Source organism: Amaranthus tricolor, chromosome 6, assembly GCF_026212465.1.
Source record: "Amaranthus tricolor cultivar Red isolate AtriRed21 chromosome 6, ASM2621246v1, whole genome shotgun sequence".
Lineage (NCBI taxonomy): Eukaryota > Viridiplantae > Streptophyta > Magnoliopsida > Caryophyllales > Amaranthaceae > Amaranthus > Amaranthus tricolor.
In genome coordinates, this window is record NC_080052.1 from 27184805 (window position 1) to 27199544 (window position 14740).

The window sequence follows — 14740 nt, forward strand, 5'->3', positions numbered from 1 at the left end:
CCTTGAATGTCTCTGTCCCAAACCCCAATCTTAGAACTAAACACCCAACAGAATTATAAATAGTATATGCATGGTTTTAACCTACATTTGATTAGCAAAAATTTATTACAGAGAAGAGAACGGGCCAAGAACAGCAAAGGAAAGCCACATATACTGAATAAGGTGGTTGGAGGGTCTCTCTCCAATCCATTCATTTGTAGTTGCCCAATTATAGTAACTACTTACGTTCTACTAGTATTCTATCATGTGGCTCCAATACAACACATATTATGGTCTGTAACATTTAATTTGTCTTATTTTTTATTTTAGAAATTTACCATTTTTAGACTATGCTTGGATAGTAAATTAAAAGAGAAAAAAAAGAAGGAAACGGAAAGGAATCGAAGGGTAGGGCCAAAGGTAAAGAGGAAGGGTGCAACTTGTTTGTTTAAAAGGAAATTAAAGAAATTAAGCGTATTTCCTTTAAATATTTTCATTGTAGGAGAAATAATATTTTTAGCAGAATTTGTCTATATTTTCCCTCAAAACCTCTTTCCTTCATTTTTGTTATCCAAACACAAAGGACCACAATCCTTTCAAATTTTTCCCCTTCCTTTCCTGTCATTTCTCTCTATCTAAACACAGTGTTATTCTAAAGTCTTAACATTCTCTTTTTTATTTTTTAATTTCTCATTACTACTTTAATTCAATTTACTCAGCTATATAATTTTTGTGTCAAAAGCAAATGGGACAAAATGATTGAAAGAGTATATAATTTATGAGTTGTATCTATATGACACAATTTATGTATATATATAACATTTATTGATGATTCCTGTCTTAACTTGTTCCACTCTATGTAATGGGAATGAACTAATGGCCTCCCTTATCTAGAACCAAACATGGCCTTCGGGCTTGATTGGTCTCCTACTTTTGCCTCCTTTATAGATCATATATTAATTTTAATTAGATGATATTTTTATTTAGGAATATTAGACATGGTAACTATGAGTTATCATGTGTAATTGGCAATATATAAATTAATGGGCTATTACTTTTATTCACACTTGTTCATATTACACTCTCTACAAAATAGAATAAAACTCAAATTCTTGTGAGAGACCATCTCTAAATGAGCAGACTTACTATATATTTTTTAAAATATTATAAGTAAGCATTAAAAATGATGTAAGTAGACATTTAAGATATTAAAAATAGGCATTAAGAATACGGTAAGTAAGCATTAAGGATAATGTAAGTAGGCATTAATCTTTAATGACCTGAGCTTGAGATACGTCTCTCAAAGATACGGTCTCTCAAGAGATTAGCTGAATGTTGTATTGTGTTCTATTTCTATGAAAATAGATATAAGTAGATTGTGTTTGCGTTTTGATTGAAGATTAGATGAACATAGAACATAATAAGTTAAATTGAATATTTTCATTTATTTTAATTTATGTCAAAATTTAAATGGAAAACACTAGCATGAGCTGGTGAGAGTAGAAGATCATATGAAAAGCCCCTTTCAAAGCTCAAATTATTTGAAGATTTCGGTCATCAAGAAGATATGTAAAAATCAATTCGGACATGAGACTCGATTCTAAACCAGTTTAAAGTACTTTATCCGTGATTCGAAATCAATCTAATTACCTGAATAAACACTACTACCTAGACTAGTATATTTAATTGGCTTACCTATCATCATCATTATCATACCCAGTATATCTCGCTCATAGAAAACTATGGTCAGGGTATGGGGAGGAAAGAAAGACGGTAGCTCATACCCATAGAAGAAAGTGCAGTCAAAGAGTCCCTCGGCTCGAGAAAGGTCTTCAAAGATATGAAACCTGCAACTTACAAATAGAATAAATAGAATACGTACAAATAACTAATAATAAAGATAAAAGTAAAGAAGGAGGTAAAGAGCGATAATTAAAGGCAACGAACAATAACAAACTATGGGTAAAAGGTGCCGCCAACTGCCCCTATCCTTGGTGAGGTTCTTGGAGAGGTGAAGTTCATGTAGGTCACTTTTAATCTGTTCCTCCCACGTTCTCCTAGGTCTTCCTCGACTTTTCTTGCCCTCCACTATGATGCATTCGATCATTCTTACTGGGACGTCATAGGTTTTTCTCTACACATGCCCAAACCATCTCAACTTGTTCTCCCGCATCTTTGCGGAGAAAGGTTGTAACACCCGAATTTCCTTTCTCCTCCTTCTCCTTCTTTCTCTCTTCTCCTCTGCCTCGCTTCTTCCTTCCCCAAAACCAAAACCGTTAAGGGGTCAGAAATTCTGGGGTGTTACAGAGGTGCAACCCCTAACTTCTTCCTAAACTCCAGATTTCTTATCTTATCCATCATAGTATTACCATACCTCCACCTCAGCATACGCATTTCTGTTACTTCCATCCTCTATTCGAAAACCTTCTTTATGGGTCAACATTATGTCCCTTACAACAACGCCGACCTAATTGCTATAAGGTAAAATTTACCTTTTAATCTCCTCTTTTAATCTCCTCGGAAACTTTTTATCACAAAGCACTCTAGTTGTTGCTCGCCACTTAAGCCAACCTGCTTGTATACGATTAGTAACGTCTCCATCAATCTCCCCATTACTCTGAATCACCGATCCCAAATATTTAAACTTAGATGTACATGTAACAACTTCTCCCCTTATGGTCACCTCTAGCTCCCCTATCGGTTCTTTCCTACTGAAATTGCATCGCAAGTATTCTGTCTTCGTACGGCTTATGCGCAACCCCTTACCCTCCAAGGCTTCCCTCCACTCTTCCAATTTACTATTAGCCTCTCCTTGGTTTCTACGACCAAAACTATATCGTCATTGAAAAGCATGCACCATGGTATGGTCTCCCAGATGGATTTAGAGATTTCCTCCATAATGACCGTAAAAATGAAAGGACTTAGTGCTTATCCCTGATGCGGTCCCACTTTAATTGGAAAAGACTTTATCATACCCACCGGTGTATGTATGTTAGTCGACACTCTGTCATACATGTCTTGTATTACCTCAATGTACCTTCATGAAATACCTCTATTCTTGAGGCTTTCCCAAACGATGCTTCGTGGTATGCTATCGTACACTTTCTCCAGGTCAATGAACACCAGATGCAAATCCTTCTTTCGCTCTCTATACTTTTCCATCAGTCTCCTCAAAAGATGAATTGTCTTTCGCTCTCTATACTTTTCCATCAGTCTTTTCAAAAGATGAATTGCCTAGGTGGTTGATCTTCTCGGCATGAATCCGAATTGGTTCTCTCTAATTACTGCCTCTCGTCTAATTTTTTTCTCAATCACTCTTTCCCACAATTTCATAGTGTGGCTTCACTAGTGGAAAAAAACGTATCTGCTGTTAATAATTTGCTACAATAGGAAAAAGAATTAGAAGAAAAAAAATAAACACTCAAATGTTGCGGTTTTACGCTTGCTCGCAGCAATTAATCACTTGGACAACTTAAATGCTGTGGTTTTTGGCATGCCCGCAGCATTTAATACTTTCAAAAACGCGCCTTATAACGTTAAAATGCAAAACCCTCTTCTGTTTCATTAAACATACGTTTTCATCTTCTTCAAACCAGCTCTTTAAAAACCGACAACAGTTTCTTGCTCTTCAAACCCTCTTCTTCATCATCTTAGTTCTTGCTCTTCTTCATCATCTTAGTTCTTGCTCTTCTTGATCATTCTTGCTATTCTTGCTTTTCTTGCTCTTCTTCATCATCTGCTGCTTGAAACGCTCTTTGTTGTTGCTCTTCTTAAACCCACGAAAACCCACAAAATTTGGGCTTAATTCTTGCTCTTCTTCAAGGTATAATTTTTAAAAGCTTAGTTCTCAAACCCATTATTGTTCAAGCTTCATTAATTATGTTTTAGGGCTTAGTTTTTTTTTTATACTAATTTTTTTTCATTGTATAGGTTAATACACATACAACCCAAAACCCACGAAAATTCAAGGTATAATTTTCATTTTGATTTTGTATATTAGGCTTAAATTTATCATAATTTATGAATGTGTATGTGGTTGTTGTTTTTAAGTTTAAAATTTACCATACATTTCATGTTTTTTTAATATTTTTAAGTAATTTCTTCATTTTATTTATGAATGTGTATGTAGTTGTGGTTTTTATGTTTTAAATTTATATTAATTATTTTATAGTTTGTAAATTAAGTTTAATTAGGGTTGTTTATGGTTACATTTATTATTATTAGGGTTAAAACATATTCTTATTAGAATATACATATTATGCCAAAAAGCTCATGTGTCCTTTCGGCTTAGAGTACTAGAAGATTCATGTGTGTTCGAATGATTCTGTATTGTATCGGAATGAAAACGAGAACTTAGAAGAGTGTCCTAGGTGTGGCTTATCGCGCTACAAGCGTAAAGTGGCTCGGGATGCTAAAGGGCCCTCAGCTAAGGTATTGTGGCATCTTTCAATAATACCTAGATTCAAGCACTGGTTTTCTATAAAGAAATATGCGTTAAATTTGAGATGGCATGCAGATAGGGTGAAGAAAGGTCACTTGCTCACACATCCATCTGATTCTCTAGAGTGGAAGAGTATTGATAGGTTGCATAAGACTTTTTGGGATGAGGTTCTAATTTAAGGCTCGGACTGTGTACGGATGGAATGAACCCATTCGGCAATCTTAGTTCTCAACTTAGTACTTGGCCGGTACCGTTAGTGATCTATAATTTTCCACCTTGGTTGTGTATGAAGCGTAAGTACATTATGTTTTCGTTTCTTATCTCGGGTCCTAAACAACCTAGCAATGACATAGATGTATATCTTGCACTTCTTGTTGAGGATTTGAGAAAGATGTGGGATGAAGGCGTTTTCGTGTATGATGCATATGCTAATGAGGAGTTCACCTTGCGTGCAATGCTTTTATGCACCGTTAATGATTTTCCGACATATGGTAACTTATCGGGGTATAAGAACAAAGGGAAGAAAGCATGCCCGATATGTATCGATGACATGGAATCCATGTGGATTCCTAAGTGCAAACACGTATTCATGTACCATCGAAAGTTCCTCCCACGAGATCACCGATATCGTAAGAAGAAGAAGATGTTCAACAGGGAGGTTGAGAACCGTGTAGCTCGTCGTCCGTTGACTGGTTATGAGGTTTATGAATAGGTTAAGGGAGATGAGACTGTATTTGGTAAAACAGGGCAAGTGCAAGGGGGTGAAGACCGATTATGGAAAAAACAATCAATCTTTTGGAAGCTTCCATATTGGAGAGATCTACAGGTTAGGCATTATCTTGAAGTTATGCATATAGAGAAAAATGTATGCGATGCCATACTCGGGACTCTCATGAACATTCCGGGTAAGACAAAGCTTTTTTGGCACTTTCGCGCATAAAGTAGCTCAAACTTGGTTTGTTTTGCACGAAACTTGGCACACAACACTATTTGGTATATATTATTGTGTTGAAGTGGTTAGAATTGAAAATCATAGTCATATGGTAGAAATTACGTGCCAAGTTGCGATTTTATGGGTTTTTAAGCTTTTTTGGCACTTTCGCGCATAAAGTAGCTCAAACTTGGTTTGTTTTGCACGAAACTTGGCACACAACATTATTTGGCACTAACATCTATTTTCTCTTAGTGCTTTCGACAAGCTGATAATACCATTGATTGCGGCTACTACACTCTCAAATACATGGACGATATCTTACAATCCGTGTATTGGTAAAATCTAATGTTTATGTATCATTTAATTTAATATTATATTATAGGTTTTATACGACATTCCAAGGGAAACACGCCCTTTAAGAGATGGAGAAATGCGCCAATTGAAAGACAAGATTGTCGCGTATCTTGCTAATTTTTGTTCTTGGTAAATAATGTAATTAGTTTAGATTTAGGACTTTAATTTGTATATGTACATATTATTATATATACAATCGAGAGTTTACAAAGAGATTATTGGTGATAATTGATGATTATCATTGGATTATTGGATTAATCATTGTTTACATTGTACATTATTAGATTATTTATTAGTATTAAATGAATCGACATGATAATAATTACTCCAAAATCTCACTTTATGATTATTATTTCCACATAAACTAAAAAACCCAAAAATAAACATTAAATGTTATAAGATTGTCCTTAACTTCAACTACCAATTAAAGCTTTACATTTTAAACTTAGGAAATTATTAATCTACAAGACAAACTATTTAAGTCATAATTCCTTCGTAACATACTTTTCTTATAGGCAACAAAATACCCCTAATCTAATTGTGAAAGCATGTCACTTTGTAATGCCCATCTGCATGCCATCAAACAAGTATTACATAATTCACTACTATTCACGTGAATCATAAATCGTAAAATATGAATTATGATGAGTTTTATGCAATTCTGAGCACATTTGATACAAGACACAACCCATCACTATTTGTAGATAAAATATTATATGTACGCAAAAATTTAGGATATTGGTATAGATAGAATCAAACAGTCTGTATCATTCTTCAGTGTTATAGCTACATATATATTGATATTGAATCAAATGATCACCTGATCCATGACATTGGCAGACTCATATGTAAATTTTGCTCTCGATTTCTTACTCTATTAAATAGTGATATATAATGTTAAACTTATAAACTTATAAAATAGCGACATAGATTACTTGTGTTTACAAAAAAATCATTTACCTCAACTAATTAAAATAAGAATGTACATCATTATCATCATCATCCTACCCAGTATATCCCACTTATAGGAAAACTAAGGATAAGGTCTGGAAAGGGAGGACGTCGGCAACTCATACCCATAAAGGAGAGCGCGGCTAAAGGAGTCCCCCGGCTAGAGGAAGATAAAGAGACGTAACTACACGGGAAATATATAAATAAAATAAAAAAATAAGTGGAGCCAACTACAAAGTATAGAAAACAAAAAAAAAACTAATAAAAAGGAAATGAGAAAAGCAAGAGGGCAAGAACACTAAAAGCTAATCTAAGAGGACATCAGTAATCTACATGGATATGATACCTCCAACTACCCCTATCCCTAGTCAGGTCCGCAGAGAGGTTTAACTCATGTAAGTCAACTTTTATTTGCTCATCCCAAGATCAACTCCTCTTACTCTCTACTATAATGCTTTCTACCCACCTCACAGGGGCGTCAAAAGTCTTTCTATGCACATGTCCAAACCACCTCAATCTATTTTTGCATATTTTTTCAGAAATAGGGACTACCCCTAGTTTGTCCCTAAACTCTTGGTTCCTAATTCGATCCATCAATATGTGTCCACACATCCACTTCAGCATACGCATTTCTGTAACTTCTATCTTATATTCAAAAATCTTCTTTGCAGGCCAACATTCAGTCCCACATAGCAGAATAGGTCTGATTGCCGCTAGATAGAATTTTCCTTTTAACTTGGTTGGGAATTTCCTATCACATAACACTGCGGTAGCTGCTCGCCACTTAAGCCAACCCGCATGTATACAATGATTTACATCTCCGTCAATCTCCCCATCCCTTTGAATGATCGATCTCAAATACTTATACTTGGTTGTACTTTTAACAACTGTTTCATCAATGAATTCACCTACCGGTGATGTCCAACTTTCCCAATGCCAAAGAAAAAGTTTATGGTTGGAACTTAGCTTGAAATATTTCATTATTGGATACCAAATCAAATAATCAGGGGCAGAGCAGACAATTCCAATGTCTTGTTTATTTTTCATAAAGTTTTTAAATTGGGGCCCTTCATATTTAAAATAAAAAAAGATTTTTTTAAACTTAAATTAAGTTGTTAAATATTAAACATTCTTTTTTAATATTAAAATGGAAGAGAAAAAACAGTATTAGATTGATGACCAATACTAAAAAGAGTAAAAGTTTAAAGGGTTGAACAATTTTTAAATAAATTTTTGAATTAAGTTAGTGATAATTGATATTTAATGAATGTGTAAAGATTAAATGAGGTAAGAATAAATATTTGGAAGGTAAAGAGTTGTTTTGATAAGAGATAAAAAAGGAGAGAAAAAACGTAATCAATAGGTTTTGAACATATGACTATTAGTATATAAAGTATAACTCTTACCAACTACTCTACTATAATAGTATGCTATTTTAATATAATTTTTTAATAAGAGGCCTTCTAGGTTTGAGGCCCTATGCGGTTGGGCACCCCGCACAGCTTCAGAACTGCCCCTGTGAATAATGATAATATGTTAATAATAATACTTTTTTTATTGAAGTATTGAAATCACCCGTTTGCATATATGGTAAAATTTTCGTGTATAAAAATACCTAATGTGCTACACCATGAAGTTCTTCTATAGTATAGAAATTTGTGTAATACTAGTATATATTTTCATGCAATACACGAAATTGTTAGCATGAAATTATATAAAAGTAAATTTAAATAAAAATGCAATTACATGTTATTAGTAATATATTTTATAAGATAAAGAGTGATTACCGTTTTAAAATATATTGTTTCTTTAATAAAAGAAAATTAAATTGTTAATAATATAAGTATTAATTAAAGTTCTCAAATTTTTTTAGACAAATTTGGATAATTTTTCGATAATATTATATAATTGATTGTTTATCAGAAGAAAAGTGAGTCAACAAAAACCCTTAAACATTTTGCCTTTAAAAGCCAACCTTTCAAGTGACTGAAAAATCATTTACCAAATTTATTTTTGACCTTTTGACTAATTAACAAATTAGAAGTTAAAAATAAGCAAAAAAATACCTAAAAATCATTCACCAAACAATTCAAAAATTATTCACTTAAAAACCTAATAGACTATTCATATGAATAATATGCATTTTTTTCAAGGAAGCCCTTCTGCTAAGAAATCCTGAAAAGCTTGCTTCATAAGAGTCAATAGTCTTAGAAAGTTTTTTAAGACTTTTGTTAATATGTGAAGACAATCTATAATTTCTATAAATAATCACTTGTAATCTGATGGGATTCAAATATTGTAAAACCATTTACGAAATAGAAAATTTCAGTTAATCACAAAAACGAATAAAATAATCAAAACAAAATCATTAAAGTCATAGACCAATAAATACTCACCATCTACAAGTAATTTGCCAAATCGATAAATCATTATTATTTACCTAATAAACCTCTTCACAAAACAATCCCAAAATTATCCAAGATCCAAACCATGCCTATCCATTGGATACCTAGACCTGGCAGTGTTAACCGTTTCTATCCATCAAGCATGAGTTCATGACAATAAAATTACAAGAAGGAATCATACTTTAATCTCTAGCTGCTTGATCTTACTCCTTACTGGTCTACAGACTACAAGTATTTTACTGCATAATACTCCAAAATCAACTAATGGGTAGTTGGATTTTTGTATTAAAAAATTAGACTAGTAGCTTTCTTTCTAGTACTTGTACCACACCACTGCCACTACTACTGTTATAGTATTTCACTTTATGCTTTGACTCTCCTCCTCCTCCTTTTCTCTCTCTTCCCTAAATCACTCCCTTCTCTTGCCCACGCTGGCGACAACCCTCACTCATTCTCTCTTACTCATTCACTTTCCCCTCTTTCTCTATCCTTTCTTTCTTCTCTTCACTGTGTAACACCTGAACTAAAGGCCCTTCATTTCTGTTCCTCATAGAGGAATCTACCTTACCTACTTCCCAATTTCAAGCCTTTTTTGACGTTTTTCTATCATTTTTTCTCATTTTCAGGTGATTTTTGTTTCTCATTTTTCATTATAGATCTCTTTTGTTCCATTCAATTGGGTTTTTGATAAAGGTGTAATCTTTGATCAAGTAGGATGGGTTTTACTTGAATGATGAATCAAAGATCTAAATTTTTGTTTAATTTGTTAGTTTTTTTGGTTTTGTTTGATTTATTCTGTTGGGGTTTTGATAAAGGTTAAACTTTGTTGAAGTAGGGTGGGTTTTACATGAATGATGAATCAAAGATCTAATCTTTGTTTATTTGAATGATTTTTTGGTTTTATTTGATTTATCTGCATTTTCTGCTTATGGGTTTATTGACTTCTAGTTTTTTTGAATGTTTGCTGTCTTCATCAAGCTCCATGGATCCCTTTCTCGTTGTTTAATCTCACCTTCTTAATGGGTTTTCTTTAATCTTGTACCATACTCTCTTTTTACCTGCTTTATGGTTTCTACTTTTTTGATTAACTATTTATTATATAATTTTATTTGATTTATAAAACTATTATTCTATAAGTTTGGGATCCTTAGTTTCTGGTTGGATCACTAATTTAATTGATCCTTATCTGTTTCTTTTGGTTTCCTTGAAATTTCCTGCTTAGTTCTACTGTTTCTTACTGTTACTTGAATGAATCTTGCTTATAATGTTTTCTTCATTGTGCTTGATTAAAAAATTTATAAAATTGGGATTAGGGTTTTGATTGAAAATTGAAAATGGGTTTTTTACAGTTAATCTCTGTGTGCATGTGGTCGAGTCTTACTGTATCTGCTAAGGGTCGACTCTAGAGGAATAAAAACATGTGAGTCACTATTTGTGTCATTGTGTGTGATGTGGGTGGTAATGAATTCTGGAACCAATTTAATCATTTGATGCTTCACAAGAGAATCTTTGTTCTTTAATCTATTTATGAGCCTTATTCCTCTATGATTGTCTACTATGTTACTCGGACATTTTGCTTCATGTACCCTTGTCTGATCCTTGATCCTCAGACATAAGTATGACTTAGACACTTCTTTTTAGGCGTAAGATTGATCCTCAGACATAAGTATGACTTAGACACTTCTTTTTAGGCGTAAGATTGAGTATTTAGATGTATCCAACACTTTGACTCGTACTAGTATACAACATCAAAACCCGAGTCTAAGTAACATAGTTTGTCTATATACATAATGCCATTTAATTGTATCTTGAATTTCCCTTTTCATTTCTTGTATAACAACCCCAAATCCTTTCATAATAAAGCATTGCAATCTTCCATCATTGATTGGTGTCATGAATTCTTGCTTGCAGTTTTTGAGGTGCTATCCCTTTGGAAATGGATGTTGAAGGAAGATTCATGTGCAGATTTATACTATCACTTTGATGCTTGTTGTCTTAGTTTCTTTCTATGGCTTCTAGTAATGGTTCTAAAATGCCGTCAGACAAGCAATATCGAGTAGGGCGTGGTGCTAACCCTTCTCAATTATCTATCCCTAGCAAATCAAAACTCGAATTGAGCGAGAATTTTTCACAATCAGTCCATATTACCTCTGATGTTGGAGTTTCTGAGAGTAAGAACTCTTGCAAGCATAAACCGGCATCTTCTGTAGGTGTCAAACCATCTTCAGCTGGACTAAGTCCTGTTGAGAATGATGATAGATTGACAGAAGATATGTCTTCTGATCATGAAAAGAAAACTTCTGAGTGTGGGACCGGCAGTAATGCCAAGACGAATGAAAGTGCCAAGATTAGTGGCCGGCTAGATCTTGTCGAGCGAGGTAAGAGTAGTTTGTGTAGAGGAAGTACGAGCACGGATGTCAGTGATGAGAGCAGTTGCAGCAGTTTTAGTAGTAGCATAAGTAAGCCGCATAAGGGAAACGATTTGAGATGGGAAGCGATTCAAGTAATTCGTGCAAGAGACGGAGTCTTAGGTTTGAGTCACTTTCGGTTGCTCAAAAGGTTGGGATGTGGGGATATTGGTAGTGTTTATCTTGCTGAGTTGAGTGGAACAAAATGCTACTTTGCTATGAAGGTAATGGATAAAGCATCTTTGGCGAGTCGCAAGAAGTTGCTTCGAGCTCAGACGGAGAGAGATATTCTGCAATCTCTGGATCACCCTTTCCTTCCAACACTATATTCCCACTTCGAGACCGACAAATTCTCCTGCTTGGTGATGGAATTCTGTCCTGGGGGCGATTTGCATACTCTTAGGCAGAGGCAGCAAGGAAAATTTTTTACAGAACAAGCTGTAAAGTAAGCTTCTCTATAACACAATCCTATGCTGTCATTCTTGTTTGTTACTCTGTCTGTTAATCGATCTAGCTTCGTATGATCATTGCCATTTGTGCTATCTTGATATGCTTTTTGTAGGGTAGAATTTTTTTGTTTGTGCACTTTGGTTTGAACCCTCTAGTTTTGCATTTCATTGTTACCCAATAAATCTGAAGTGTACTCACGTTGAGACTCTTAATCTAACGCTTTTTATAATCAGATTTTTGTACTGCCTTTGATTATTATGTTATGCTAACCTAAGTGGCAATAATTTTTCAATTGGTATTAGCATAGTGCAAATGTGCGGTCGAGATCACGGTAACATATCAGTGATCCGGTAACGGGAAATGATGCGATTATCGTAACACCTAAATGACAGTCAAAAGCATGAGTGCTATGGCCCAAAACGCGGTTTTTTCACACTTTTACAACTCAAGAAATATCGGTTTATTTTTTGGAAAATAGTTACCGCGCGGGCAATGTGTTGCGATGTGGCCTTTTTTTGCACTATGGATAGTAGAGGTGCTATGCTAGACTAGCATTAACATTGATGTTCTGTTTGGTTGTTGGTATTGAATGATGGTAATATAAATGTGTTTTAGTTTTAATTTTCATGAAATTTGTAATGTCGTTCCCTATTATCTCATCCTCTAACGTGTGTTAATCTTCATAATTTTCAATTTTGTGAAAGAAATTAAGCGATTGGTGTAGGATAAATTTTGTGAATGAAATTTAGTGATTGGTATAGGACGAACATGGTCATAAACTATGTCACGTAGTATTCCTAGTTAAATTACATTAAATTTCCATTACTATTTTCATCATAATACTGACAACCAAACGGGTCGTAAGCATAATGTGACCTTGACTGGGTGTGGCTTGCATGTATAGCATGTTTCTGGTTGTCTCCTATTCTATCTAGCTCAGTCTTTTTCATATCCTGTCTACTTCTTGGTAGCTTGTGACATCTTAAGAATCGAGATCACCCAGTTTATTTAAGAACAAGTCTTGCTTTGGAATTTAATAAGATATACAATTGTTTAAGATGTCTCCATTAAAAGCATTTTTCTGATGGTTGCATGCTGGCATATAATTTGTATAAAACACCGGTCTTATAAAATTATTGGCTAAGATGAACTCAGCACGATACGTGGAAAACCCTTTGACCAAGTGAGCGGTGAAAGTAAGCAAGCTTAGGTTGACATTTGACGAGGATCAGGTGGCATGCATCTGACCCCAAAACCTGCTTAGGTGGGAGCCAATTAATAACATAGGGGTAATGGAATGTTGTTGTGTCGCTACCTTAGGAGACAACACTAACTTGTCATTCTATACTATCTATGCTTACAGATTTTATGTAGCAGAAGTCCTTTTAGCATTGGAATATCTTCACATGCTCGGGATAGTCTATCGGGATCTTAAGCCGGAAAACATCCTCGTGAGAGACGATGGGCACATAATGCTCTCAGACTTTGATCTTTCCCTTCGCTGTGCTGTCAGTCCAACGCTAGTGAAGTCAGCCTCAAACGACACAGATCCATTAAGGAAGGATCCTGGTTACTGCGTGCAGCCGGCTTGTATTCAGCCTTCATGCATCCAGCCGTCATGTGTTGCTCCTACAACATGCTTCTCACCACGGTTCTTCACTAGCAGATCCAAGAAAGAGAAAAAGACGAAGAATGAAATCGGCAACCAAGTGAATCCACTCCCGGAGCTTATCGCGGAGCCAACAAGTGCAAGGTCAATGTCATTTGTTGGAACACACGAGTACTTGGCCCCTGAAATCATCAAAGGTGAAGGTCATGGAAGTGCAGTCGACTGGTGGACATTCGGGATCTTTCTTTATGAGCTGTTGTTTGGTAGAACTCCTTTCAAGGGATCAGGGAACCGTGCCACCCTGTTCAATGTTGTAGGGCAACCTCTGCGGTTCCCTGAAGCCCCAGCCGTAAGCTTTGCAGCAAGGGATCTAATAAAGGGCCTACTCGTGAAAGAACCACAGCATAGATTAGCCTATAAACGAGGAGCAACCGAGATTAAGCAACACCCGTTTTTCGAAGGCGTAAATTGGGCACTCATACGTTGTGCCACACCTCCAGAAATACCGAAACCCGTAGTCATTGAAATGGCACAAGCTCCACCCGCGTCTAGTGAAAAAGCTGCTTTTGCTACGGGAGCACCAGATCAGAAGGGTTCTGACAACTACCTCGAATTCGATTTTTTCTGAGGCTGCAATCTTTGGATCATTTTTCTTGTCATTTTCATGTCTTACACTGCTGATTAGCATAAGTGTTGCGAAAGGTTTCGATCAGCATTGTTAATTTGGGAGCACAAATCAGGATGAACGAAGGGGCGAGTCGGATTTTCATGTACTTGGGCGGCAGAGACCGATGTTGTTGCCGATGTTGCTCAGTTACTGTTGCTTGTAATGTATGGATAATTTGGTGGGTGTAGGTTTTCCTTTCCAAAGACTTGGAAAGATATATTGAATCAGAATTGTATATGTATCCTGATTTGTGCTTCTGTTTATTTTATTTGAGAGCTTTTTTATCATTGTCAAAAGCTTTTGTTTATCAACATTGCAGAAATAATTAAGATAGCAGTATTATTTGTACTGTCGCCTTCCTATTTCAATCCTATACTCTACAGATTGTTTTCCTCTATTAAGTGATCTAATCCCTGTATTTCTTACATAATACGTTATTTTAATCATTCATATATTAAATCATGTTTTACAAAAAGCGCTTGCGGCTTAATGAATAAAGCATCTACATATTGAGTAGAAAGTTTGGGATTTGATTTTCCTAA

General features: G+C 35.1%; 1 protein-coding gene across 1 annotated transcript; it reads left to right on the plus strand.

Moving 5' to 3' along the window:
• The first annotated feature begins 9270 nt into the window (after positions 1–9270).
• On the plus strand, positions 9271–14571 carry LOC130814939 (serine/threonine-protein kinase D6PKL1-like). The gene is made up of 3 exons (XM_057681230.1): positions 9271–9690; positions 10976–11917; positions 13286–14571. Exons 2-3 carry the CDS (start codon positions 11073–11075, stop codon positions 14157–14159), a joined length of 1719 nt encoding a protein of 572 aa, XP_057537213.1. The 5' UTR covers positions 9271–9690; positions 10976–11072; the 3' UTR covers positions 14160–14571.
• The last annotated feature ends 169 nt before the right edge of the window (positions 14572–14740 follow it).

Coding starts and splice junctions, on each gene's coding strand:
- LOC130814939 (XM_057681230.1), top strand. CDS start 11,073: ATGGCTTCTAGTAATGGTTCTAAAATGCCGTCAGACAAGCAATATCGA. Junction 11,918..13,285: donor TTTACAGAACAAGCTGTAAA/GTAAGCTTCTCT, acceptor CTATGCTTACAG/ATTTTATGTAGCAGAAGTCC.